The sequence below is a fragment of the Peromyscus leucopus genome, chromosome 5 (assembly GCF_004664715.2).
Source record: "Peromyscus leucopus breed LL Stock chromosome 5, UCI_PerLeu_2.1, whole genome shotgun sequence".
NCBI lineage: Eukaryota > Metazoa > Chordata > Mammalia > Rodentia > Cricetidae > Peromyscus > Peromyscus leucopus.
The window spans coordinates 66,375,218-66,402,678 of NC_051067.1; the positions used below are offsets into that span (position 1 = coordinate 66,375,218).

Below are 27,461 nucleotides of genomic sequence, written 5' to 3' on the forward strand. Positions count from 1 at the left end.
TCACAGGGTCCGCTTCCTGGTGGATGAGGGCTATGAGAATCGGATTCTCATGGCACATGACATACACACGAAGCACCGATTGATGAAGTATGGAGGTCACGGCTACTCGCATATTCTCACCAACATTGTTCCTAAGATGCTTCTTAGAGGAATCGCTGAGAGAGCAATTGATAAGATCCTCATAGAAAACCCTAGACAATGGCTAACATTTAAGTAGGATGGCTGTTGATGAACACAGACCTCGAGGATAAAATTTGTAGAGAATATTCAGTGACTTCAAATCTATCTGAGACTTTAATCCAAGCTACACAGGGCCAATGACTGATCACTTTCCTCCTATAAGAAACTATCACAGGGAAATCTCTAATTGGGGGCTACTGGGCTCAAGTAAGTCCTATTGTTTTACCTTAAAAAAAAAAAAAAAAAAGAGCATGTCCCCAAACAGTAATTTAAAGCTGTATCTCCCAAGAGTCGTTTTTTCCCCTGACTCTACCATCTACACTACTTGAGAAAAATGAAAGTGTCTCTAGTTAAGTTGCCCCCTTCTGGAGCAATCTAATGTTTCTTGTAATATTGATGATCCTGCTAATTATCCTGCTGTTCTTTAATTAATGCTTAATGAATAATATGGCATTTTAAAATCACTTTTGCAACAAGGGAAGTTACATTTTGAGACATTTTTTCCCCAAAGGAGACTGCAATAAAATTACCAATTCACAATAATAAAAATATTTTGGAAGGTGAACTGTGTTTTCCATCTATATCTGTAAACTTATAATAAATCAGTTTTGCTGACTTTGGCTTCCTGGTCTCCATTTTTGCTGTTAATTATGTTGTGTTTTGCAAAGTCTATCTAAGAACACATAATAATAGTGAATTATAAAAATGAAATCATAAAAGTAAAAATATATTACATAATATAGTTTAATGAATCATTACAGTTATAATAACAAAGGCCACAATTTAATTAATTCATAAGTTATAATGCAAAGAAAAAGAGAAATGCTTGCCTTATATATAGTCCCTTTATTTCATTTACCTTTTATTTTTTTTTTCCTCAGGCCTAAACAGAGAAAATAATGCTTATTTATCCAAGAAAAGGTCAGGTCTATTGGAAATGACAGTCTGTTTGTAAATACTACTCTTTAGAAGAGATCCAGCCATGAAGTTCTTTGCTAATAAAGCCTTTTCAAAAATATTAGTTAAAACGCTTAACTGATGTACACTGTTGTTTATAAGTTAATCCCTTGAATCCTCACTATGTGATTTGATACCTAAGACAAATCTCTAATCCCTTGCCGCCAATCCATCTTTGATAAATATATGCCGTTAAATAGAAATTAAAACAGTGGCAATTCATTTGTGAGTTACCTTACATATTAGAAGGGTCAAATCGAATTAGTCACTACTCTTTATGAGTGATCTAAGTGTTTTTTATCATATAAATCATGACAGTTACTCAGACCAAAGGCATTTAAACACAGCAAACACCACCCTTAGATGGGAACACCATGCGTAACTCTTGGATCGAGTTTTGCTAAACTAAAGCTATTTCCGTTGATCATAGCTGATCAAGCTCTCTGTGTATTAGAACAAAAAGTACCGAAGTAAAATGAGCCAGGGGAACAGCCCAATTCCTTTAAAGGGGAAAATGCAAATGTCCTTCACCAATAAAGCAAGCAGATTTTTAAATCTCTGGTTTTGAAACCTACTTGTCAAAGAGTGTTTAAAGGCAACTGAAAGGGGAACAGATTTTCCATTGTAAGAGGGGAAGTTGTGTGTTGGTAGGAAGTATTCTCATGCATTTTGATCTTTCCCTTAGATTAAAGAGCTAGCTCTTGGCAGTGTGTTTTAACTAGAGAGAATGGGTCTGCACTATACTGTCAGCTTCAATCTGCCAGAAAGAAAAGAAAGAATTGACTACTCAAATGTGTATGTCATAGACGTTGTGAAGGAGCTCTGCTTGCTTCCTGAAGTCCCTTGTTAATGGTCTGCCAGAGAATGCAGTTAAAATATCGACTGCATATGGAATACAGTAACCATGGGATCAACTAACTCACACATGTGTGATGTGGGGCACTTGAATCTACTGTGATTTCATTGCCTGGATAACTCTTAAAGAGAAGTCACTTTTATTGTTTTGCTACTCTACATATTTGTATCATCTAAAATATATTTCAATCTAAAATAAGTCAAATAATTTGTGCATGGTTCTGTGTGATACATAGATACTTTTTAAATTACTTTTTTGAGCTGTACAGCCACCGTGCCTAGTGGACTGAAGCCATGTATATATAATATTTCATCTAACATATATGTATATAAATAAGTGTGTGGCAGATATTTATATAAAATATATACACTTTGTTTTCATATTGGTTCTATGTGAAACTGTTAAGTTTGAAATAAGCTCAGGCCATGGATTTGCGGTAACTGTTTGAAGGCCTTACATACTGTCCCCTTGATGACGCATGCAGTAGCTCAAATTAAACCTTTGTGCCTTAGGTTGTGAACAATCTTTTGTTCCAAAGAAGGCAAAAGCCTCCATCTGACTTCATACCAAAGAATAAATTTCTCTGACTGTTCAAGTGAGTCTAAATGTATTCTATTGACGAAATGGACACACAGGGGGGTTCTAAATACCATACATAATTACACATTTTCACACTTAGAGGGTAATCCTATGATACAATTTCAATCTCTATTTTCTTAAGACTATCACCAGAAAAGAGAGAAAAGAAAATTCACATGAAAAAAAAATGTGAAAATGATCACAGGCTTGGGAATTCCCACAAATCCAGAAAATTCCAGGTTAAGGCTTGAAGTTGAATCATTCCCAGGTCTAGCTCTAAAGTTAACAAGAGTACAAGGCAAACAATATCTTTGGGGACAAGCAGCATTACTTCAATTAGACCTTCTCCTGCAGGGTAAAATGACTCCTCCCCACACTACAAATAGACTCCAAGTATCTTATTAAGCAGGTGAACTCACAAGAACCAAAGCTGACACATGGATAAAAGCAGCAAGATCACGGTACACCAAAGTATCATTGATATCGAAGAAATAATTCAGTGTCTTAGATTTTTCTATAAAAATTTGTGGTCTATATAGGACTTCATTCACATGGACACTAACAATAAGGAGTATTTGCTTTGGCGGTAGTAGATCACACATCTGCTTATCTTGCGTTAAATTACTTTTTTACATAATGTGTCTGAGTGATACAGATGTGAGTCAGGTAGCATTTGATCTCCCCACATTTACACAACCGAGATGCACTACAATCGGCATCCCCAGGATCCTTGATTCACTGACGTTAGCCACACGAATCCAGCGTTCAAACTCAGAATAGCAAGCTCAGTTTCTGCATTATCAGTCAGCATAAATAATAAATCCAGAAAACGTGCTGTATTTGTTGTTGTTTCCTCCATGGGCTTTCCCACCATCTAATTTGATATAGACTTCATCTCCTGGTTCCAGGTGAAGGACCACACTGTTACTGGCATAGTCGTAATTCTGATCAGCGTCTTGGGCAATTGCACTAGCACGCACCTATGTGAAACAGACAAGAATTAGAGCTTGTAGTAGAGAAGCCTCAAGTTGCCCCTTTTGCATAATACATTCCATAGCCTGGAATGTAGCACAGTGATGTTGCCGTTGGTCCCACATCTTTAGGAGGAATGTCTGTAACAACTTCAACTGTGTTACTAGAAAAGAGAAGATATTGCTTTAATAAGGGACATTGCAGCAATCTTTTCTATCCTTGTAAATAAAGCATGCCAATCCAATTTCCCTCTTCGATTACTGCTTTTTCTAATTCCTTGAATCTCCACTTTCAGTCACTTTTTGAAATGGAAATGGCAGTATTGTTTTGCATTTTGATTTAAGCCAAATAGCAGCATTCCAACCGTGTATTTCAATGGCTCATCATAATTATTGGAGAACTGATATCTCAAGTGGCAAAAGACCTAGGGAAATACCACCCTGTTTCTATATAGAAGGGGGAAGCTTTTTGGTTTAGAGCTTTGAAAATCTGATACAAGCAAAGCTCCCCACCCCCCTGAAACCAGGCTTCTTCAGAAAAAGCTTAACTCATTTAAACATCTTTGTTGATGTTTCTCACATTTCCAAACTTCTTTACTTTTTTTGTGCCTTTTTGTCATTTAATTATATGTTCCTTTAAATCAAAAATTTAATCTCACCAGATCCAAAAGTTTTTAGAAGGGATTGGATTTGTGACCTGAGATTGCTCGGTTCTCTAGGATTTCTGCATTGTATTGTTGCATAGCTTTTCCTATCTGTGTGACTGTAAATGTGTCTGACTTTGAGGATGGGAGTTGACTATAATCTGCTTATGTTCTGCCTTTAGTCTCATTAGAGAGTTGATCAACATTTGCAAACAGTCAAATTGCCTATCATATCGTGTCATATGGACATTCTGTCACACTCTCTCCTTCAGATTCATTTAGACATATTTTGATTCTGCCATGGAAAAATTCTTTCAAAAGGCAGGCTTGTGTGTGATTTATTTCGGTAACACATCTTCTACTCTGTGGCTTGTTTCCGTTCCACTATAATGGTGTTTCCCTGAATAACATAGCAAGTGATTTAGTGGTTTTTGTAAACCTGCACTATGTAATAATGTATGACTTGGGGTATAATATGCTAGGTTTTATCACTTGGCAAAATGAGAAAAATGAGACATAAGTCAAGAATTTCCATGCATGTCTTTCAAAATCTAACTGATGGGTTTTCAAATTAAATTTTCATGGGAAGATATGTTCTCACATTAATGCTGAAATGCCATAAAAGGAGAAGGCTCTTGGACACCACTGAACTTGGAAAGTAATTTGAGTAGTATTTTAACATTTTTTTTTTCTGAGTATCATATAGCAAAAGGAGAGAAGAGCTTAAAGGATTTAGAATTGCTTAACACTATGCTAACTGGCATTAATATAATGAAACCAATATATGCTGCATGATTATACTCAAAAGCCTTGACTCAAACTTGTGCACCACTAGTAAGGTGATTCATTTTAACCATTACATAACAATGCATTTGGACTTCATAATATTTCCCAGGAATTAATCTTCAGTTTGTAGAAGCTGAAGGCTTTGGTTCATTTATTTCATCTAGTTATTAATTCCCAGTGAAGAAAATCTACACACTGAGAAATCATCATTATGGCTTGACTTTTAGAACATGTGGACTTTTAATGATGTGAAAAATTAAAATACAAACTAGTAATTATCTACATTAGTAATATGTTAATTAATCATCAGACTAATATACTTCTCAGCTATTATTAATGAGAATACAGTTTATTCAGCATTTTGGATATTTAGTATATGTCCTATGAATGTTGTCCATCATCATTGTTTTCTACATGAAACCTTTAGGAGCCAGGACTCACTGAAATCTTTGATTTAGAGACTGTATTCTTTAAAAAAAAATACATAGAGAATGCAGTTTTTATTCTATAGAATATAGCCACAAAACCAAGTAAATGTTACCATTTTTAATTCAATAGGTAAAACCACAGAAACCTGCTAATGCATTAGTGTGATTCCACACACTAGAGGGTTATCCTTAGAGCATTTTATTTCCTTTGTTGGAAAAAGCCAGTATGGTGGCTTTATAATAAAGAGCAGTTCCCTAAGATTTTAACCTATGCAGCATTAAAGGGCTTTTTCAATTAAATACCCACTATCTGCCAGTGTCCATGATGTCAGTCTGACTGCCCACCCATCACACTCTGAGAGTATAATGGGACTTGGAATTTCAAGCTCTGATATGTATCCCACTGACTTCGGCAATTCTTCCTCGAAGCCATCAAACTATTGAGGAAGGTAATGTGTTCACCCTGAAGGCTATTTTCAGATTCCTAAATGTGCACCTATTTCAGCATTTTGTCTGGGAGTATAATGCATCCTTTTCTCAGCCCGATATACCTATTTCTTCCTAAATTCTCTTTAATATCTTTTTCTTAGTATGTTAACTACATAGTTCCTGCTTTATCTTTAGTATGTATTTCTCTGCTTCTCAAGAGAGGACTAATTTAGCATGGCACATCATCACTCTTCCTGACAAATGAATATAAAAGCACACAGTATTCACTCTTTCCAATGTAGTTCACGTCCATTGTTACCATAACTAATAAATTCTTGTAAGTGAAAGGCTTATCTCTAATTATTTTATATGACTAATGTTCTGGCAATTTAGTTTTTATTATGGTGGCTTACAGGAATGACATTATAGTAACTATACTCAGAAACTATTTTTTTTCCAGGTTTTTAACTACAAGTATGCAAGCATTGGAAATTCTTCCTGTATCTATATAAAGCTATTTAAGCTCCATTTTTTTAACCTTTAATATGCAATATGATGGCCTCTCAACAACTGATACGATTAAGTGTAGGCTAATGATTTCATGGGGAATATGAAAACCATGGTCTTTTATAGGGAATGATAGGCTTGTGAGAATATAATAGGCTGTATAGTTTTAGCATTGTCTTATTATTGAGTGATTATCATTATACAAAATATTTACTGTAACATTTACCAATTTAATTAATTGCTCTGATGTTCTGGTAATTTCATTTTCATTGTACTCCCGTGGAACCATAACCAAAAGGTTAAGTGGTACATCAGGTTAATGTATTGACCTTTGATGTTCCCATCTGTGACCCTACATTCAACACAAAGCATAAATAAGATGGCCCTCCTATGGTTATGACCCAGCCATTGCCCCCTCCTACACTGAAGAACTGCATTCTTCCCTTGGTGTTTCAAGTCTGTGCTTCTTCAAATCCACTTAATCCCTAGAACACCACTCTGACATGGATCTCTGAGTTTCTGTTTTTATGAAAACAAATTAGGTCAGCTCAGAGGGGGAACTGTCATTCTAAGAAACAACCACACAGACTATAATTGAAAATCAAGGATAAAATATTTATTTAAAATTAATAAAAAAGAGATTTTACAAGATTTCCCACCTGGCCCTGGCTGCAGCCAGACTTTACGAAAGAGTTTTATTCTAAAGACAAAACTCCTTAGCCATAATATTGCAATAACCTTTTCTCTAAAACAGCCCACACTGAATTCAGAAGGATGTTGTTTACCACTATTCATATATTTTTTTTTTTGAATTACCTGCTACCCACTTTTTGAAGAAGCAGGAACTTGATAAGCAGCCAGTGAGGAGCATCAGAGGTCTTTTACCCACTTGCTTTCCTGATCCCCACAGAATCTGTATCACTCAAGCGGTACAGAGAGGAGCTCATGCACCAATGAAGTGGTTTAAAAAACAAAACGCATGGATGTTTTCATTTTAGAATTTGTATTCTAAACAGAATGCTTTCTTTTGACTAGTGGGTATATGTCAGGTTCTACCCTCTAACCACCAACATCTGAACTAACTCCATTGTGCTGCTTCCTAGGGATTCCTGCATTTGCAGTCTTCAGATATTTAAAAAAAAAATACCATTTCTATATTTGTTGACAATAATAGAACATTTTTAATGGGTGCCTCTAGAAATATCTCACCAGTATAGTAGTGTTTTACAGACCCAACTTTTGAGTCAGACAGAGTCGATTTATAAATAAAAAAAAAACAAATGCCCCATGGCTGGCTGCTGGAGGGGATGGGGGGGGGGCTGGCATTTGTAAGCCATTTGGTCAGCCAGACACAATGCCTCTATTTTGGTATAGTGAGTCATGCCCTTTGTAGCCACATACCTGCAACTACCTAGCCCACTATTCGGGGAACAAATTTTATTACCTTAGTGTTATTTTCATGAATAATAACTGTAATGAACAACCCTGTCAGTGCCTCCTGGTGGCCATGTTTCCTTTTTTGTTGTTGTTCCTAGTATCGTGGGGGTTCCTTAAGGGATTTGCAGGAAAGAGGGACTTGTAAAAAGTGTATCATACATTTAGGACCTGCATCTTTTACCTTTGAGAAAATTCTGACACTAAATTGGGTTTTGAGGAAAACAAAGAAAAAACAAACAAAACAAAACAGCCTTAAAGGTGCTCAGTGGAAAATTGGGATTTAGCTAACATCTGAATTTCCAGGAGACCAAAGACCTGCAGCACACCAGCCCTTGTTAAGTCAAAATTACTGCCTGAAATGAAGCATCTGGAGGGCCATGACAGGGTCTCCGGGTCTTTCTTCCTGTCAGTCAGTAAGCAAAGTTTAGGGCTCTGAAACTCAGCTCGCACAGCAGGCTTGCAAGCTCCAAGACCTCTACCTGGTGCCAGCGACTTGGAGTGTGCAAAGGCGATTACACTTTTAGGTAGAAATGTGTTTTCCTCCTGTGGCTAAAAGATAAAAAAAAAAAAAATGCTTCGGTTTTGCATTGACTTGCTCTTGACTCTGGCAAAGGCAGAGTATCCTTGGCGGACACTGCAGACCAGTGGCCTCTGTGGCACCACCCACCAGCTCTGAATAGCAGGTACCGGCTGGGACTCATCTGAGGCTACTTTACAACCAAGGCAAGGTGGCTGTGAACAAGTAGGCTAGGCTTATAGAGCCTCTACCAGGGTGCCCTGGGGCTTCCCGGTGATGAAATTGTTGAGCCCTGACCGGCTACCTTCCCAACCACGTCCTCGTGTATTTTTTCTACTCCAAACAGTGGAGTGGAGGTTCCCGTGTTTTGGGTGCGAGCTGCTGTACTTCTACAGCGTAAACCCAACTTTTCCTTTTCCCGGCAGTCTTTCCTTTGGAAACTAGTCGGAGTGTAAAGTGACTCTGAGTTTCACTGCCTTAAGACCTCTCGAGGACCATGCGGTTACGCGCGCGCCAGAGTCCTGTCTGAGTCGGAGATGGTCCTGCCTGAGACTCACTCTTGGAGGTCCTCCTTTCACCCTGGGGTTCCTGGTCTATCTCCCCCGAGTCTGGAGCCCTGACACGCCCATTTCGGGCTCCGGAAGCCTTCTACGTTCTCGGGAAACGCTGTAAAGGTCCCTAAGCTGTTGAAGATCTCACCCGCCAGGAATTTTGCACAGCTCCAGGACTCCCCTAGTACACGAGCTGTCCCGGGGCCAAACTCCCCGTTTCTCACCCCCTCGAGGGTCGGGCTCACAAATGCGCGCGCCAAGCACCAATCTGACACTCTAGAAGCACCCTCGCCTGGCTCCTCCGCGTATGACCCCCACCTCTCCAGCATGTCTCAGAGTCCCCCTCGCCCTCGCTCCCAGGAGCCGGGTTGCCGCGCCCTTCCTTCGCGGCCTCCCACCCCCATTTCCGGGGTCTCCTCCCTCTTGCTTGCACCTTCCCGCACTCGCTCCCCGCCCTCCCCACTGCCTGCTCGCGCTCACCTGGTTGTTTTTGCAGAGATCAGCCCACATGCTGGTGCCATCCCCTCCGCGCATCAGGACGTGGTAGGTGAAGAAGTAGATACCCGGGATGGAGCAGGTGAACTTGCCCGTAGTGGGATCATAGTGGTTTCCGAGGTTGGTGACCACGTCGTCGAACTTGAGCACCTCATAGCCTTCATGCTGCCGTTTGAGGCCAGCGTAGAAGGCGATCTTGGGCACCGTGCTGTAGGTGGCCGCGCTGATGGCCCCGGCCGCATTCAGGCCAGGCGCCCCAGGCGGGCCCGGCAGGCCTTGGCGGCCAGGTTCGCCCTTCTCGCCCGGGGGCCCCACGGGGCCCGGTGGTCCGGGCTCTCCGGGGGGCCCACGCGGGCCTGCCTTCCCCGGCCTGCCGGCCTCGCCTTTGGGACCCTGGATAAAGGTGGGGAGGGACTGCATGAGGCCGCGGTCCGGAGTGGCGGCGGTGCTGGGAGCCTTGGTGCCCCCGTAGGGGTCGCAGACCATACGGCAGGTGCCCAGCATCTCGTAGTGCGCCGACGTGCCGGCCGAGCTCACCAGCACCGGGATGAGGATGACCAGCAGAAGCACCATCACCACCCCCAGCGCCCCGGCGGCGATCAGGCGCCTCCTGCTGCCCACGAGCCGGCTCAGCGCGGGCCGATCCTCTTGTCTGCTTTTGGACAAAATTTTGAAGGTTGGGCGGGGACCTCCTCAGAGCCGAAAACAATCCCCCTTCGAACCCCAACTCCCCTGGGCGGGCGCGCGCCGGTCGTTCTTCTCCGGCTCCTGCTCCCCCCGCTGAGGCTGCGGCTGGGGAGGGAGCTGGGGCGCCAAGTGACTTGATCTGAAGTCCCGAGCGGGGGGTGGGGGCTGGGGGAGGGGTGCTCAGGGCGCCCTCTCGCCTCCAGCCAGCCCCTTCGCACCTGTGGCTGCCGCGGGTGCCTGCGCGGCCACCCGGAGGGCAGAGCCAGCCGCTGCCTCCTGCGCTCGCCGGGCGGCTCACACTTTTATGCTGCTGCTGCCGGCGATCGACTTTTCCTTTTTTGCAGACTGCGCCAGTTCGCACCAACTTTCCGTCTGAAGTTGCCTTTTTTTTTTTTTCCTGGGCCTTGCTTCTTTTCTTTCTCTGGCTGGGTTCGTCCCTTGCCTTTTTTCTTTCTTTTTTCTTTTTTCTTCTTCTTTTGCAGTCACCACAACTCTAATAGAAGCGCACCCTAAAAGCCCTTAGTGGACTGTGGGAGCTCGGGTCGGGCGCCCCCCGAGATGCGCGGAGCGGCGGCTGTTCGCAGGATCAGCCGCTCAGAGAAGCTCAGAGCTGGAGATAGGAGCTAGCCAGCAGCGGCGAGAGCCGAACGAGAGAGGCTGAACGCAGAATTCTGCCTGGGTACCACCTGCCAGGAGAAGAGGAGGCTGACAAACGCGCGCCGGAGCAATTTATAGGAACCCAAGGCACAGAGGAAGGGGAGCCGCTTTGGCATCTCTCTGCAGCATCTGCTCTGCTCATCCCACTCACACAGAGTTTGGCATTACTCTGACAATGTGGGATTTTTTTTTTCGGCCTCTCTTTTTTTTTTCCCCTCTCTGCAAGGGATGAACAGTGAAATCCTGAATACTCCCTTGTCTAACCCAGGCGATGGCAGCGCCCTAGCTGGACACACAAGGGGAGGGAGACAGCTGTGCGACAGCTCTCAGGACTCAAGGGTCACACCTAAATCTATTTCCCCAGAGCCAGCAGCCTTTGTTGGAGGTGGAAGTGAAGGTTGAAAGGAGGGAGGTTTGATGACAATATTTCTCTCCTGGCTCATCCACAATCAGTGCTTCAGGTGTTTTTCAAAATGCCACTTTTAACATAAGGAGGGCCCTTTCCAATTTTCCAGACAGTAGATGTGCGGTTTTTTTTTAACCTTAGCATTTGCTTCCACAGCCTCCTAAATGAAAGAAGATGTTACCCTGAGAACAGTAAAGTGTATTTAAAAACCAAAGGACATTTCTTGATTTAAATGAACTTGTCCACCGCCCAAAAGGAGGAGGGCTGGTTCTTCTTACAAGTGTCACGCCATGGTGAGAGCATACATGGGCATTTGACTTACGGGCTTCCAATTGCAGCTGCCCTTTAGAAGATACCATCATTGGACTTGAAGTTGCGTGTGCTTAAAGGTGCAACATGCAGGAGAAATAATCACTTGTCAGTATGCCTTCGAAGGTCTTACAATAAAGCAAGCAGTGTTTGCAAAAGTGCCAGGTTTCATAAGACAGGGAGAGAATTCTGTAGGTGCCATGGCAGACTTCCCAGATGTGCATTGGGGGAGGGGAAATGGGGAACTTATGACAGAAAAGCCACCACCCCTAACAGTTGGAAGAGCTGGATGAAGAAACCACTTGAATTTAGAATATCAATAGAAGGCCCCCAGAGTGGGTTTTAGGAGGGTTATCCCACCAACAAATACATTTGACACATAAGGATGGTTTTAAATAAATAAGTAGAATTGATTCCTAAATCATACTTCTGCATTCAGGAGCAATAGATGTCAATCAAGCATGGGTGACATTTGCTTGTCAATACGGAATGATGGCTGGGAAGACAGTAACTTATTACAACAGGGTGAGAATCTGAAATGAGAAACAGGAACAAATAATAATATAACAAGCAAGTAATAAATCCTAAGTGACTATCAGCAACCCGTGGTCTTGTCTGTAGGCTCCACAGCACAGCATCTCCTTCAAGATTCTGCAGCCTCTCCCCTTTCTCCCCTATCTCAACAGTTAAGTCCTTTCTCTGATTCAAAACAAAGGAAGGTCAAGTGAGCAGATTCATTGATTCCTTGGAGGGGAATGTCAGCAGTTCCTTGAGGGCTTTCTGGGGGAGTCAACACTAAAGACCTGGGCTTACTTTCCCATGGTACAGCTACCCCATGTTCTCTCACCATCAGCCAGGCTACTAATAGGGTCCTAGGGTGCTGATAGGGTGACGAGAAATGGCCTTCCAACTCTCAAAACCTTAATTTTCATTTTAGGAGAATGGTTTTTATAAATGTGCATCAATACCTTTGGCATATATATTCTGTAAATTTTTGTTCATGTGAGCTACCTGATTTCTATATTTTTAAGTAATAAACACAGAAACTGATTGCTCCAGGCCACAGTACCAACACCTACCCCCCAACATACCTTCTTGGTTGTTTCTCAAAAATCTTTCTCCAGGGTGAGAAAATGGTAACCTATGGTGCATGCCCACAGTGGAAGGAAATGTACTCATGTAACAAACTCTTCTTTCATGTTCCAAAATATCCCAATTGATAAAGCCTTCTAAATTACTAAGGAGAGTCTGATGGAAGGGATGTCTGAAATGGAGTTTTTAAAAGATAGAGATAAATAAATGTTCATCAAAAGGACACAAAGGGCTTTCCCACTGAAGATCTTCATTTCATGAGAGAATTCATCGATGAGAATGTGACATACTAGAGTCAAGATCAGCTCTGAGAAATGAGTCATCTTCTCATGCAGATGGGAAGACCCAGACCTGTGCCATTGGATGAGCTCACTGGAATGATCTCTACAAATCATTACTGCATCCAGCCCAGCCTGGGTGGTAACATGGGGCATTTCTTTGCCAACTTCTTTTTATGACAATGCAATGTTTGATATTGCATGCAAGTGCTCTGATATCCTAGAACTCTGTTGAGGTTTCTGAAGATGACCAGTGCTGCTTGTTCAGAATGAAGGCACCTTCTCCCAAGTTCCAAGGCTGAGAGACTATCTATCAAAGGCACATTTCTGAGTGCACACATGAGCATTTGGCTTTTTTTGTGAAGTAAGTTAAAGTCACTGCCCTCCTTTCTCTTTTCTAGAATACCCCCACCATGCACTTTGGGAGAAAATGGCTTTTGTTTCCCCAAGATTTTCAGGGATGACTCGGTAGTAAATGAACGTATGGCTGCTTGCTGTCATTTTCTACTGCTCTAGTTCATGGAAGCTTCTCTGGAGAGTTACTCATGCTTCATCTCTTGTTCTGACAGTTTGAATAAACCATCTGATGCGGCTTATTACTCATCTTCTTTATATATATGTAATAATGGAAACCACGTCAATTAAAAATATTTAGTTTTCTTTAGTGCTCATCAGAAAAGCAAGTTTTCTCTCATATTTGGTATCAGTCTTGGAAATGGCTGTGGAGTCTCTTTTTCACAGCATTCCTCACTGTTTTGGAAGAGAGGGGGAAAAAAACACTAGTGGTATTCTCAATACTGAATCCGAGCCTTTGGGATGCTTCAGCTGACAAAGCCCAATCCAGAGACGCAGGATCACGGTGGGGTGGTGATCTGTGATTTTCATCTTCCCGCATCATTTGTGCTGCTTTCGAAGAGCTGGGCAGATTCTAAGTGCAAGACTCCCACACAGACACACACAGCCATCCATTAATCTTTATCGAGCACCCACTGGCAGCATAGCCCTAGCCTGGGCTCTTACAGGCAAACAAATATTTAGTCATAAGAATGACTTCCAAATCTAGCAACACCTAAACAGAAATAGCATTTCTTATAATAAGGAGAAATCACAAATTAATAGGACCAAGCTAGAAAAGCAGGCATAAGAAATCGTTTTTTTGTTGTTGTTTTTTTTTTTTTTTTTAAATTGGGACTAGATCAGCTATTTACCTTGAATGTCTGAGTCTCCAAATTGTGTTTCACAGCATATGCTCTTTTGACTGGAAAATATTGTTTATAGCTTTAAAGGGTCTGTTTGGAAATATGTGAGGAAACAGTATATCCTTACAGTTTGAGAACTAGAGGGTTCTTAATTTGTTCCCTAGACATCTTCATTCTGTAGCTGTGAAGGATGCTTAGTGGCTCTGAGCTTCAACTCTTTTTTCCATAAAATGGGAATAACACTAATATCTAAATCACAGAGTTGTGGAGATTGAAGAATCAACACAGATAATCACAATGGTACCCAATTTGTGAGAGCTCAACAAATATCAGTTGGCATACTGTGTACTGTAGGGATGCTGAGCAGTACATGCATCTATAAATTAGATGGTAGGACACACAGTGTGGGGTGGAATTTACATGCAACTTAATAGAAATGGCATATCATGGACAATTGGTGTTATAGACTTAGCTAAAACTTAGAACATGAAAATTCTCCAGCAGAGTTGGCATGTGCCATCTTCTATCATCTAAGACAGTGGTTCTCAACATGTGGGTTGTAACACCTTAGTGGTCTAACAACCCTTTCCCAGGGGTCACAGATCAGATATCCTGCGTATCAGATATTTACATTACAATTCATAACAGTAGCAAAATTACAGTTATGAAGTAGCGATGAAAATAATTTTATGATTGGGGGTCACCACAGCATGAAGAACTGTATTAAAGGGTCACAGCATTAGGAAGGTTGAGAACCACTGATCTAAGACAAAGCAAGACAAAACTCAAAATGAGGATGACTTCTCCAAGGTTAGAAAAAGAAAGTTTCACATCAAGGTTATTTAGATTCATTGCAGATTTCAGATGGAGGACCGAAAAGGATGCACTTTTTCCCTGTAGGAAGGCCCTGTCTGAAGTTGACAAGTCGTGATCATACTTTAAAATTATTGAGGTAGTTATTTTGAAGCCACTGTTTATGATCATTCTCAAATAAGGAAACGTGCTAGCTGGAGTTGCTTATACATTAGTCAGGAGATCAATCACTTTGAAGGACTTCTAAGTCAGCACCATATCATCAGATTGAGAATTTTTAATACACAGGAGAATGAGTTGGAAAGGTACTTTGACAGATCAGTTGTGACCAAACTAGTGAATGGGTGACTGAAGGTAGTAACCAGCTCATTATAGAAGACTAGGCTATAACACATTTATTTAAACTGATCTCAGATTCTAACCACATCAATAAAAGGACACAATCTCCAGGATGAGTATGATGTTTTGTGCTTGTCATGAATATAGTGCTTGGTCCCTATCACCCTGCTGATGTAGAATGAAGGGCAAGTTACCAAGGACTGAAGTATGAACCAGTCCTCTGTGATTTCTGGTTTTCATTGTTAACTTGGATAGAATTAAAATCACCCGGAATATGGTAAGGCACATCTCTGGGTGTATCTGTGTTTTCAGAAAGAATCGCTAAGTGAAGAGACCAACTCTGAACATAGGTGGCCCCATCTCGGGCATTAGGAACCCGAAAGTAATAAAGGTGGCAAAAGGCTAAAGCCGGCAAAATGCCTACATTTCCCTGTCCTCTGGCCCCTGGCTCAATGGGATGTGAACAGCATCTGTTGCACATTTCCACAGCTATGAACAGAGCTGTTCTGCCACGCCTTCCCTGATATGCTGGACTGAAACCAAGATGCAAGTTAAATAACTCTTCCCCTTATGTTATGCTCAGGTATTTTGATTTCAGCCATTCAGAAGAAACTAATGCACTCTCTTAAGCCATGGTCACATGAACACAGTCATCCAATGGTGAGGGGTAGAGTCAAGAAAGTAAAATTAGCTAATGCTCCAGCAGAAAAGACAAACTGTGCATCCACAGACCGGTCTAGTGGGAGGTAGTGATGAACACTGTAGTGGTCTTATTGTCTTGTTTAATGATCCAGGGATGCCAGACATTTTTAAGAAGGAGGTCATAGAAGGCTTTCAACAGAGCTACATCATGAGAAGAGCAGCGGCTATTCTAGAATCTGGTCCTAAACGTGGTCAACCCAGAGTAGTTGTGAACTCTGGTGGTAGATGTACTCAGTTTCACACCTACATGAGTATAACCTCAGAACAATGCATGTTCTGATGTGAACATCATGACCTGTAAACAAATGACATCCTTTCTGGAGTACCCATGTGCCAAGTAGACATAATAGCTTTTCCTAACGCAGGGAGAATTCTCAGCTGTATATAAGTGGTCTACTTCTAAACCTTAATCTTAAAACATAAATTGCCAAGGTATTTTAGAATTTTAATAAGCTGCAGGGAAAAATGTGACCCACTGTAAGTTGCTCTGCTTTCAAGATCAATAGTTTTAACTTTACTGTGATGTCTGCCATTGAAAGTTATGCAGTTCATAATTAAATTAATTAATGAGGAACTTTATTTTAGGCTCAATTATGGGGAAAGTCCATAAGAATTATACTTAAATCACAACTCTGTGTTTTGCTTTGCTTTTTTTTTTTTTTTTTTTTAGCTCAAAAGTCAAATGAAAAAAAAATTCGCATTGATCAGTATCCACAGAAGCAAATGGTTCTCATTCAGACCCTTCTAACAAGATGTCTGCAGCTTAGGTATCCAGTATGAGCCTTGTCTGGTATGCAAATGGTACCAGGTGTTTCTGCCTGTTTTTGCATATGTATCTGTGTGATATCTGTGCATCTGTACATTTTTACATGTATGTGGGCACATGCATGAACATGTTCATAGGCACCTACCTATGTGGGCATGTGTTGGATGCCAGAAGCTGATGTTTATAGCGCTCTACCTTATATTTTGAGTCAGAGTTTCTGACTGAGCTTGCTATTTTGGCTAATCAATCTAGCCAGCCTATTTAGGGGACTCCTTGTCTCTGCTTCCTTTGTCCTGGGATTACAGGTGGGCCACCATGCCCATTCAGTTTTTGTGTGGGTTTGGGGAATCCGAACTAAGGTTCCTAATGCTTGCATAATAAGCAGTTAACCCACTCTCCCAAGCCCTATTTTTGCCTTTTCTAGCTTGCCATTTCTATGTTTGAACCATTCATGTGAAACAGCAACTTCCCAAGGGAAGAAGCAGAAGTTTGTGTTATCAATAGATACTTTTGTGAAAAACTATTAAAATCATCTATTAAATTAGGGATTGCCTAAACATGTCTATTACACAATAGCTCCTATTATGTATGTATTTATATATGTCTCCCATTATATATTATCTAATCATGCAAATCAATATGTAAACATTTATGCATTTGTATACACACACACACACACACACATAAATTTTTCACAGTTAATCTTATGTGTTTTTTATAAATGGACAGAAAGGAATGTAAGGAAAGTCAATACTGAATATCTAGGGGGGTTGTCTCTTGTTTGAAATCCCATAATTTTTGCATATCTCCCCTAGAAATGAGCATACCTGCTGCCATGACAACACAGACCACTGACTAGCTCTTCCTTTCCGTTGTCCCACGGCCAAGTATGGTGTCCATATACCTCTTGGTTTAAAGTCCTGGAATAGAACAAAGGGTGGGGGGAGGGACCAATTAAAAGGAATTTTACAAAAAGTATGTTTCTCAGGGGGAAAAAAAAATTCATGTTGAATCTGGACTACATGTTGGCTTTTCCTTCAGAAATTCTAACTGGCTCAGAGGCCATAGCCTAATGTTTCATCCGGCATTTGACTGCACTGGTGAAAATGAGTTCTCTGGATAAATCAGTTCTATTATTTTCTCATTAATACATTTCATTTAATTCAATTCAATTCAGTATAAAACATGTGAGAAGAGAACTAAACACGGCCCATGCCATCCTCCAGCCGTCTTTTCTCCCCGCCTTCAGCAATTGTTCAACGCCTATGACCACGCTCCAAAATTAGGACTTGCTGGTTGTCCTTGAGGTCAGGGACTCTAATTCCCTAAGCTCTGGTGACTGGTGCAAAGCTTCTTTACATTCCCAGGCTTGATTTGCATAACTGAGCCTGTCTTCTGCATCATTGGGCAATTCTCAGTTAATCATTCCTGAAATAGCCTCTCCATCTCCAGGCTTTCGTGAGTTCCCTTTCACACCTTCCTCTCCCTTCTCCTCCTCTGGACACCCATTTAATCTCCTGTTGCCCTGAGTTCCTTCCCTCCCTGCACCTTCCCTGGAGTTTCTCAGGCACGGTGTGGCTCCTCTTCGAACACCCACCCCGCTGCACTTTGTTCTAAGCCTATTCCTCTGCCCCTGCTATCATGCCAGGTCTTTTCATCTCTGGCTTCCTGCCATGTTTTGTCACTTGGTGTTGTTATAAAGGAATGCCACATACTAGATAATATAGAGAGAAGGGAAATGTATTTAATCACAGCTCTAAAGGCTGCAAGTCCAAGGCATAATGCTGCCATCTGTTTGGCATCCAGTGAAGGTCTTCCTGCAGCACTACCCCATGGTAGAAGATGGAAGAGAGAAAAGAAGGAAGCCAAGTTCAGACTTTTAGGAAGGGAGGAAGGGAAGGAGGGAGGAGGGAGAGAGTTAATGCAGTTGGCAGATTTATTCCTATACCATGTCGATAATATCTGAACCTATTAATTACTACAGCTATGGATGTGTTGCTACTTGTATTTTGAGGTTTTTGTTTTTGTTTTTTAAATCTTTGAGTAAGTAAGTTAACTAGTCATACCAATTTATCCAATTTTTAAAACAGAAAGGAAGGACTGGGAAAATGGCTCAGTGGGTAAGTGATGGTTAGGGAAGCCTAAGGACTTGACTCCAAACACTGAGACATTGGACCACAGGGTATGCTGTGTTACACACCGAGGCTCCCAATGCCACCAGGACGAATGAAGAGATGTTGGATAGGCAGGAAAGAGGGAGGAGTGAAGAAGTTTTGGTTGTTGTTTTGTTTGGGTTCCTTGTTTGTTTATTTTTCTCTTTGTGTTAGTTTGTTTGCTTGCTTGCTTGCTTGCTTGCTTTGTTTTGTTTTGATTTTTTTTTAATTTTCATTGAGAACTGCTACAGGGGGAGGGGAAGATATGGAGGGACTGGGAGGTGAGCAGAATTGGGATGCATGATGTGAAATTCCCAAAGATTCAATAAAGAAGTTATGTTAAAAGAAAATAAAGTTGACCTGGTACTATGTTACCTTCAACACTAGAGGGAGGGATGGAGGAGATAGATTGCTGGAGCTCCTTAGCTGATTACCTAGCCATTTAGTGAGTTCCAGCTTCCATGAGACACCTTGTCTCAAAAACATTAAGATGGCATGGTTGGGAGTTTCTTTTATTTAAAAAATATTTGATTATTTTATGTACATGAGTGTTTTGTTTACATGTATGTCTATGAACCACACATGTGCCTGGTGCCCAAAAAGGACAGAAAAGGGCATCAGACCCCCTGGAGCTATAATTACAGACAATTGTGAGCCACCATGCAGGTGTTGGGAATTGAACCCAGGTTCTCTGGAAGAGCAATAAAGGCTCATCTCTCTCGGTTAGTTTCAATAGTGAACTTGGTATATTCTAGAATTAGAGTATCAGTGAGGAATTGTCTGAATTGTGTGGGCCTGTGGGCATGCCTATGAGAGATTTTCTTAACTAGGTTAATTAAGGTGAGAAAACTCACTCTGAGTATGGGTAGCACTCTTTTAAAGGCTGGGCCTAGGACTGAATGAAAAGGAGAGAGCCAGCTGAGCACAGGCATATCTGCATCCATTCTCTCTGCTCCGGACTGCAGATGTGACCGGCTACCTCAAGTCCCTGCCACCTTGACTTTTCTATTAAGGTGAACTGCAACTTGGAATAAACTCCTAAAATAAACTAAATAAAATAAACACTTTCCCTATCTTCTTTTCACCAGGATGTTTTATCATTGGAAGAGGAAAGGAAACTAAAATAATAGGTAGAGAGTAAGAGAGGACACTTGCCACCAACCTCAGACCTCCATAGGCATGCACACACACCCTCAAGAGCGTGCACATACTTTTCTCTCTCTCTCTCCCTCTCCCCATCCCCCAGGCCCGCCACACACAAATGGTGTCATCCTTTATTTGGTATCACACATAACTACTCAGTTATCAAAAGCCCTAACAACTGTAGGCAGACCTGTGTATTTGTAAGCACAGATCTACTCACTACAAATATGAATGTCACATCCCCCTCTTCACATCTTGATTTGTTATTTATAATTAGAGCATTTATTTCAACCCCAGTAACTTCTTCTGCCAGTCTATAATACATTGTCACCTAAGTACTCACCAGCTCCAGACACATAGACAATGCATTCAAGGTAAGATAGCACAGCACACTTGAGACCGTCAATGAATTTTCTGAAGTTTTAAGCACGGAGTGTAGTTTGAATGTTAATGAGTTTCAGCTCTTCTTAAACCCATACAAATATAGAAATACATATTGTACGATGCAAATGAACTTGAAGTGGCTTTCAGTGGATGATAATGCCATCCTGGGATGGCTGCATTAATACCCACGGACAGAAACCACTCAAAAGGTACCACTTTCCCACCCATGAAAGAGAACAGGCAAGCTGCTCTTCCCAAGCAATAAAGAGGACATAATTCAGCTGCAGAAATAAATACTCTTCCATGACACAAAGAGAATGGAACTGGAGAGATAAAAATGCGAGGATAAATACAGGTGGTTTGCTAGTGAAAAGGGAATCTCAATGAGAGAAAAATGATTGGCCCATTTCTTTTCCTTGAGTGCTTCCCATAGCAGCCTTCTTGGAATAACTCAAGTTTTAAATATGGCGGTGCATTTAAGTTCAGCCTTCAAATAGCCTTGTCATCAGGGAACAATTTTGAAGCACCATGGGAATAGCTAAAGAACTGGATTCTCTTGGAAGCAACAATTACCTCCTTGTCAGTGCAATTAGAAATGACCAGTGGGTAACAGGGAGAGGAATGGTGAGGATCTACTGTATGTACAGTGACTGCTGCTTCCTTCTACCTGGTGGGAACGTGCTGTTAGCCTCACTCGGGGCTCAGCTGGCATGCTAAAGCCGCCTCTCATCCTCACCAGAAACTTGATGGATGCATGCCATCACCGCAGACCCGGGTGTGACACAACTCCAAATTAAAACCTGCACTCTTTCGTTGTCCAGGAGATTCATTTGAGGCTGTTCCCCCCTCCACGTACTCCATCCTCTGTTTCCTGACTATGAACTCTGAAATCATTGGCAACTTAATTTTTTAACCACAAATGTGACCATTTTGACTATTCACTTGTGAAACTTTTTAAAATTTAGCATAGAAGAGACTTTAATTGAAACTGAGTTTCTTGAAATGAAGTGGCCTCTTTGTGGAAGATGGAGTATTTTGAAGGGATTTCAGGTCTTTGTGTGGCATTCACCTGCAATCACAGAGCTTGGGGTTAGGGGATGATTGAGGTGTATATACACTGACTCAAATAGAATGGGCGAGATTGAAATTGGAAAACTCCTTTCAGATGAACTGTTCATGAAAGTGGAAAATTACAGGATTTGTCTCAGTAACATAATATTTGGGGCTATGAGAAGACACTTTCATATTTTATCTTGGCAGTAAGAGCTTGTTACAGAAAATAAGATGGCTGGCTTGAAGAGAGGGTCTCAAGTTTGAAAGCTATTTGTTTTGTTTTGTTTTCCTTAATGCTAAAGTAGGAAAATTACCTTTTAAAATTATTAAGAAGGCTAAGTAAGGTAAGGATCCAGAAACTAGGGAACCACACCTCTCCTGTTCTCAGATTGCTCTTTTGGATGGGACAAACTTGTTTAAGGGGCTAGGGTACTTTGAACAAAGCAGATCTCTCTCTCTCTCTCTCTCTCTCTCTCTCTCTCTCTCTCTCTCTCTCTCCTCCCACAATGTCTGCTACCAGCATCTGTGCACCCAAGAAGTCTTCAGAACAACTTTTTAATGAGGAAAGAGAAAGGTATCTGCTGCTTGTGCCTGCTAAAAGGAAAGATCAAAGCATATTCAACAGTTATTGTTCATCAGAACATTCTGGACCAACTAATACACCTTTAACAGCACCAGAGGAACCTGCGGAGGTAGTCCAGTCACAGGGACTCTTCCTTGGGAAGACCCTGGGATGGGAAACCTGGGGCCCTTTGTCCCTGAGACTCTAACTGTCTCCTTTTCTTCAGTCCCATCTGGTCAGGTACTTCCTCATCTCCACAAGGGCCAGGTTCTCTTCCTTGACTTTCAAAATTTAAATCTAAGAGTTATGGGCTAGCCATTAACTCTAACATTTGGGAGGCAGAGACAGGAGGATCTCTGTGAGTTTAAGACTAACCTGGTCTCTGCACTGCAAGTGCCAGGCCGGCCATAGCTACAAAGTGAGACCATGTCTTTAAATAAGTAAATAAATAAATAAATAAATAAATAAATAAATAAATAAATAAATGGACCATTGGCAGGTCCAAAGAGAAATGACCACAGAGGTCTTCTACTGAAGCTCTGGAAGCTCTCACAGTCCTTCAGATCCTGTGGGATTTGGCAATGGGGCCCACGACCACCTTCTTAGCTCATGTTCTTTCTTATTATACTACCTTAAATGGTTTTATGTTACTTAGAAATGTAGACCCTAACAATAAAGCCATGATGGGGCTTTAACAGCTTTATGGGGATGTTTATGCTTTCTTCTAAACCTGCGAAGTGCTGTCTACTAGAACTTTCTAGGAGACATGATGGGAATGTTCTGCACTTGTTGTGACCATTAAGGTAGCTTCTAGTCACAAAAGACTGCTGCACACTTCACATATAACTAGTGCAAACAGGAAAACGAATCTATCATTTTACTTCATTTAATTATGTTAAATTTAACTAGGTAACTAGTGGGTCTGTGTTTAGAGGTGCGCTGTGTTCCGATGGTAAGGTTTCTTTTTCTTGGGGAAGGACAAAATAAGAAAGAAATGCTCACACACTGAAACAGAGTCACTAGTTGTCTTGAGCAAAAGCTCATGAAACAAGAATCCAGAAGGCCTCCTGGAAATGCCACATGCTCAGAAGTGGCCATGGGCGAAGCAGTATATCATATCATTTAGCTGAGGGCCTTATAAGCAAGTGTCACACATAAGGCAGCTTAAGGGAACTTGGTTTTCTCATAGTTATAAAAGCTAGAAGTCTGACGCCCAAATAACAGCAGATTGGTTTGTGTCCATCTTTCTCCTTGGCTTGTAAGTGGTTGTTGTGATAGTTTAAATGTAGAATGTTCCGCCAAGGCCCATGTGCTGAAGGCTTAGTCCTCAGCTTGGTACCACTGAGAAGTAATGGAAATTTTTATGATGTGGGTCGTGATGGGAGGTTTACAATCTTGGGAGCATGCCAAAAGAGGAGGAAGTTGTAAGATCCTGCTCTCTCTCTCTCTCTCTCTCTCTCTCTCTCTCTCTCCTCTCTCTCTCTTCCTTCCCCCCCTTTCCTGGTCTTGGCCATAAGGTGAATGTCATTTTGCTCCATCACGAAGGATGTGATAGTTTGGATAAGATGAGATGTTCCCCCATAGTCTCTGGCATTTGAACATTTGGTCCCCAGGTGATAGCAACCAACTGTTTAGGTGGTTTAGGAGGTGTGGCCTTATTAGAGGAAGAACATTACTGGAGGTGGGACTTTCAAAGTAAAAAGAATGGTACCACCTTCCAGTGTGCTCTCTCTGATTGGCACTTGTGGTTCAAGATATGAGTCCCCAGTTTCCACTCCGTCCACTATACTGCTGCTTGCTGCTATACTTCCCAGCCATGATGGGCTTTTATTTTTCTGGAACCAGATGCCAATTAAAACCCCTTTTCTATAAGTTGCACTGGTCATAGCGTGTGGTATTGTATTCCCCCAAATATTGTGCATGCTAATAAACTTATCTGGGGTCAGAGACAGAGCAGCCACAATATTAAACATAAAGGATAGGCAGTGGTAGCACACGCCTTTAATCCTAGCATTCCAGAGGCAGAAATCCGTGTGCTCAAGGATACAGACAGGCATGGTGACTCATCACGCCTTTAATCCCAGAAAGTGGGCCTTTAATCCCATGGAGTGGTGGTAGAAAGCAGAAAGGTATATAAGGCATGAGGACCAGAAACTAGCAGCATTTGGCTGGTTAAGCTTTCAGGCTTTTGAGCAGCAGTTCAGCTGAGATTCATTCTGGATGAGGACTCAGAGGCATCCAGTCTGAGGAAAAAAGACCAGCTGAGGAATTGGCAAGGTGAGATAGCTGTGGCTTGTTCTGTCTCTCCGATCTTCCAGCATCGACCCCAATAACTGGCCTCCGGTTTGATTTTATTAATAAGAACTGTTAAGATTCCTGCTACAATAGCGTTTTATCACAGCAACAGAAAAGTTACTAACACGGTGGGTGTATCTCTTTTCCCTGACATGCTACCTCATCATATACCTAAAGTAATAGGGCCAATCAATTATGGTCTTGAACTTCCGAAATTATGAGCCAAAATAAGCCTCGTCATTTTATAGGATGGCCATCTCAGTTATTTTGTCACCGTAAAGGAAAGCTAACACATCTTTCTCTTCCTTGTGTCTTCCCATAGTCTCCCTCTATGTCAGTATCCTAGTCTCTCCTCTTACAAACTACCAGACCCGTCAGATTAGAGCCCACCCATCAAGGAATCATTGGTTCTTAGCTGCTTTAAGTACAGTCACAGTTGAAGAACTGGATTAGAGTTTCAACATATGGGTTTGTGGGGACAGAATACAACTGAGCTAGAAGAAACAGTGGCTTAGACATGGAAATGCCTGAGAGAGGATGGCAAAGAAGAATGTTCTAGTTGCTAGCACAGCTAGACACGTACCATCCACTGAGACCAGAGCCTTCAATCAGAATTTCCAATCCAAGTTTGCAGCACCTCATGCATTTTAATTGCAGCGTCAGATGAGCTATAGATGTGACATAGCTCTCTTCCAGGTTACCATGTCCAGGGAGTTTAATGAGTGTGACTTATTGCTTGTAACTAAGAGATTTCAATGGTGATTTTTGGCTCTTTCAGATTCTTCCTTTGAAATTATTTCTACTTTGTCTTTTTCTCCTCCGAAATGGTTTCTAGAGCATGGCTTTGTGGTTACATGGCAGGACCTTCATAATAGCTTCCAGCCTGTTCAGTTTCCTGACCCCCAGCTTGTGCCAGTTCTCATCTTACATACCAAATTGAGATTCCTCACCCCAAGAGATGGTAGTCATCACTCCTCCCACTTTTTAGAGATTTTAAAGGCCCCATCATCTCAGAGTCTCAAAATAAATCTCTAATTCATAATGTCACACCAATTATACTTTATGCCTACTTAATTTCTATTATCACTGAAAATTCTGCTCCTTCCATGACATATCTCACATGTTTCCAGTCATGGCTCCTTTCTCCTGCCACCCCTACTTAGTATGCTTCCAGAGGCTACCTGCTCTGAAGATTTGCTCTTTAAAAAACAAACAAACAAACAAGCAAAAACAACTTTCATTTAAAAGTTGTGGTTCCCCAGAAACATCTTCTCTGTCCATTCTGTCTGGAACTCATCTGGTGTGGGCCTATATCCCAATCTACTCAGAGGCTGAGTTCAAGATCAGCCTGGGCAACTTAGTTATCTATTCTCTAAATAAAAAAAAACAACAACAAACAAACAAACAAAACAAACAAACAAAACAAAAAAAAAACCAGAGGCAGCAAGATGAGTCAGTGGACACAGGAGCCAGCCATTGAGTCCAATGACCTGAGTTCAATCCCAAGGCCCCACATGGTAGAAGGAAAGACAAAAATCCAAAAGTTGCCCTCCATTGTTGCACACACACTAAGGGAAAAAAGGGTGTATTCCTGTTATATCTTCCTTTTTGGTAGTGTTACTGGCTGTACTGAATTTTCATATGTTGAAGCCTCAATTCCAGTCCTTGCAAATGTTTCCTTATTTATAGATTCTTTAGAAAAATCATTAAGCTAGAATAGGTCATTTTAATGGATCCCAATCCAGTATTACCAGTGTGCTTATGAAGCAAAAAGATTAGGGAACAGAGATATACTGGGGAATTGAAGGAAACACATCTTAAGGACCTGACCTTATAGACTCCAAAAGAAAGATCTAAAATAGATCCTTTCTATAGTCCCAGAAGAATTCCACAGGGCTGACACCCTGATCTCAGACTTTCTGCTTCTAAAACTGTAAGAAAACTAACTTCTGTTGTTTTTAAACCACATGATCCACTTTGTTATGGCAACCATAGGCATACAACACAGGTGAGTGTGAATCAGTATTTCTTTCTCTGTATGTCTAGTTCCCCATGCAGGCAGACAATTAGTTCCTTTAAAGCTATATCTCATGGGTAGAGCAGTACCTGTCACATGATAGACATTCAATAGTTGGGATGCCATTCTAATGTTCTTGGCTCTGTTAATGCTAATTCTTCAGTATAATAATTTTGACAGTTTGTTTGCATATAAAATTTGCAGCCCAGAATCCAGCCTTTGCTGGTAATGAAGATGGCACTTCAGTCTCTCTTGCCTTTTCTTATTTCTCAGTTGGCTCCAAACTTGATCAAGGAGGAAGGATGCTGGGTATTAGCGCTTTTGATTTTCAATATCACTTTGCATCTTGGAAGTGGTAGGGACTCTGCAAACACTTTACTAAATAAGATTTTGTTTACCTGTTTGCTGAAATTCTCCTGATGCATTTTAAAAGTTATATCTGTTCCTTGAAGATTGCACACATGTGTATGGTTACTTTTATTTCGTATCTGTCTCACATCTCTATCAAGCCACCTCCTCTATATAGCTCCATCTTCCACGTTCATGTCTTTTTGTTTTCTCTTTGTGACTCACTGAGTTTAACCCTCTGTGTGAACCTGGGTATGGGACTGTCTAATGGAGCCTGGAGGGCTTACTGGTGGATACTCAGTGGAAGACATGACTTTCCCTCCCTCAAAACCCACCAGGGAGCCTTTTTTAGTTTACCCGGCAGGGTAGGGTCCATGAGCCTCTCCTTCATCCCAACTGGCTATTGACAGGTTCAGTCTGGTGCAGGATCAGTGCCGGGAACCCAGCTGCCATGTGTTCTGATTGCATAATGCATATTGTGATCTCCAGCTGGAATCCAGGTCTCTAAAGGGCAGGGATTTTCCTAAATGATTGAAATTCTGCCCTCTTGTAGTAAAGGTTTAATAAATCTGCCCAGGTGCCCATTCTGTGGCACTTTGGTGGAATATGGAGGTAGCTCCTGACAATTCCCTTTTTCTGAGCTTCCTCTCCCTACTTCCACAACTCCTCCACAGTACACAGACCACCAGCGTGGAAGTAGTGACTCTGTACTGCATGTCTTTGCCTCCTCCTCTTGGTTGTATCCCGGGACATAGATGAACATTATACCTTGTAAAGTACTTCTTCTGGCAGTGTGGATTGTGACCGAGAGACTTGTGACAGCATTTTTCTGCTGCAAGATTTATAGCTGGTGAATCTAGCCAATGGACAGAGACAATCAATGCCCATGTTATGGAAAAGAGAAAGAAGACAATTGGTAGA

At 41.6% G+C, this 27,461-nt stretch overlaps 2 protein-coding genes across 4 annotated transcripts in view; one reads left to right on the forward strand and one right to left on the reverse strand.

The window, feature by feature from the left end:
- The window catches only part of Pter (phosphotriesterase related), a 65,170-nt gene extending 63,782 nt beyond the window's left edge, over positions 1-1,388 (forward strand). For 2 of the 3 annotated variants that reach the window (XM_028870520.2, XM_028870523.2), the window contains one exon: positions 7-795. In XM_028870520.2, the coding sequence (XP_028726353.1) occupies positions 7-217 (211 nt within the window). In that variant the 3' untranslated portion in view covers positions 218-795. Of the gene's footprint in view, positions 1-6 lie in introns of all 3 variants that reach the window. The other variant, XM_028870521.2, reaches the window with a different exon arrangement.
- C1ql3 (complement C1q like 3) lies at positions 1,232-10,841 on the reverse strand. The gene is made up of 2 exons (XM_028870525.2): positions 9,323-10,841; positions 1,232-3,552 (listed from the first exon to the last, which is right to left on the reverse strand). The coding sequence occupies exons 1-2, from the start codon at positions 9,908-9,910 to the stop codon at positions 3,373-3,375; spliced, it is 768 nt and encodes a 255-aa protein (XP_028726358.1). The 5' UTR covers positions 9,911-10,841; the 3' UTR covers positions 1,232-3,372.
- Between the last annotated feature and the right edge of the window lie 16,620 nt (positions 10,842-27,461).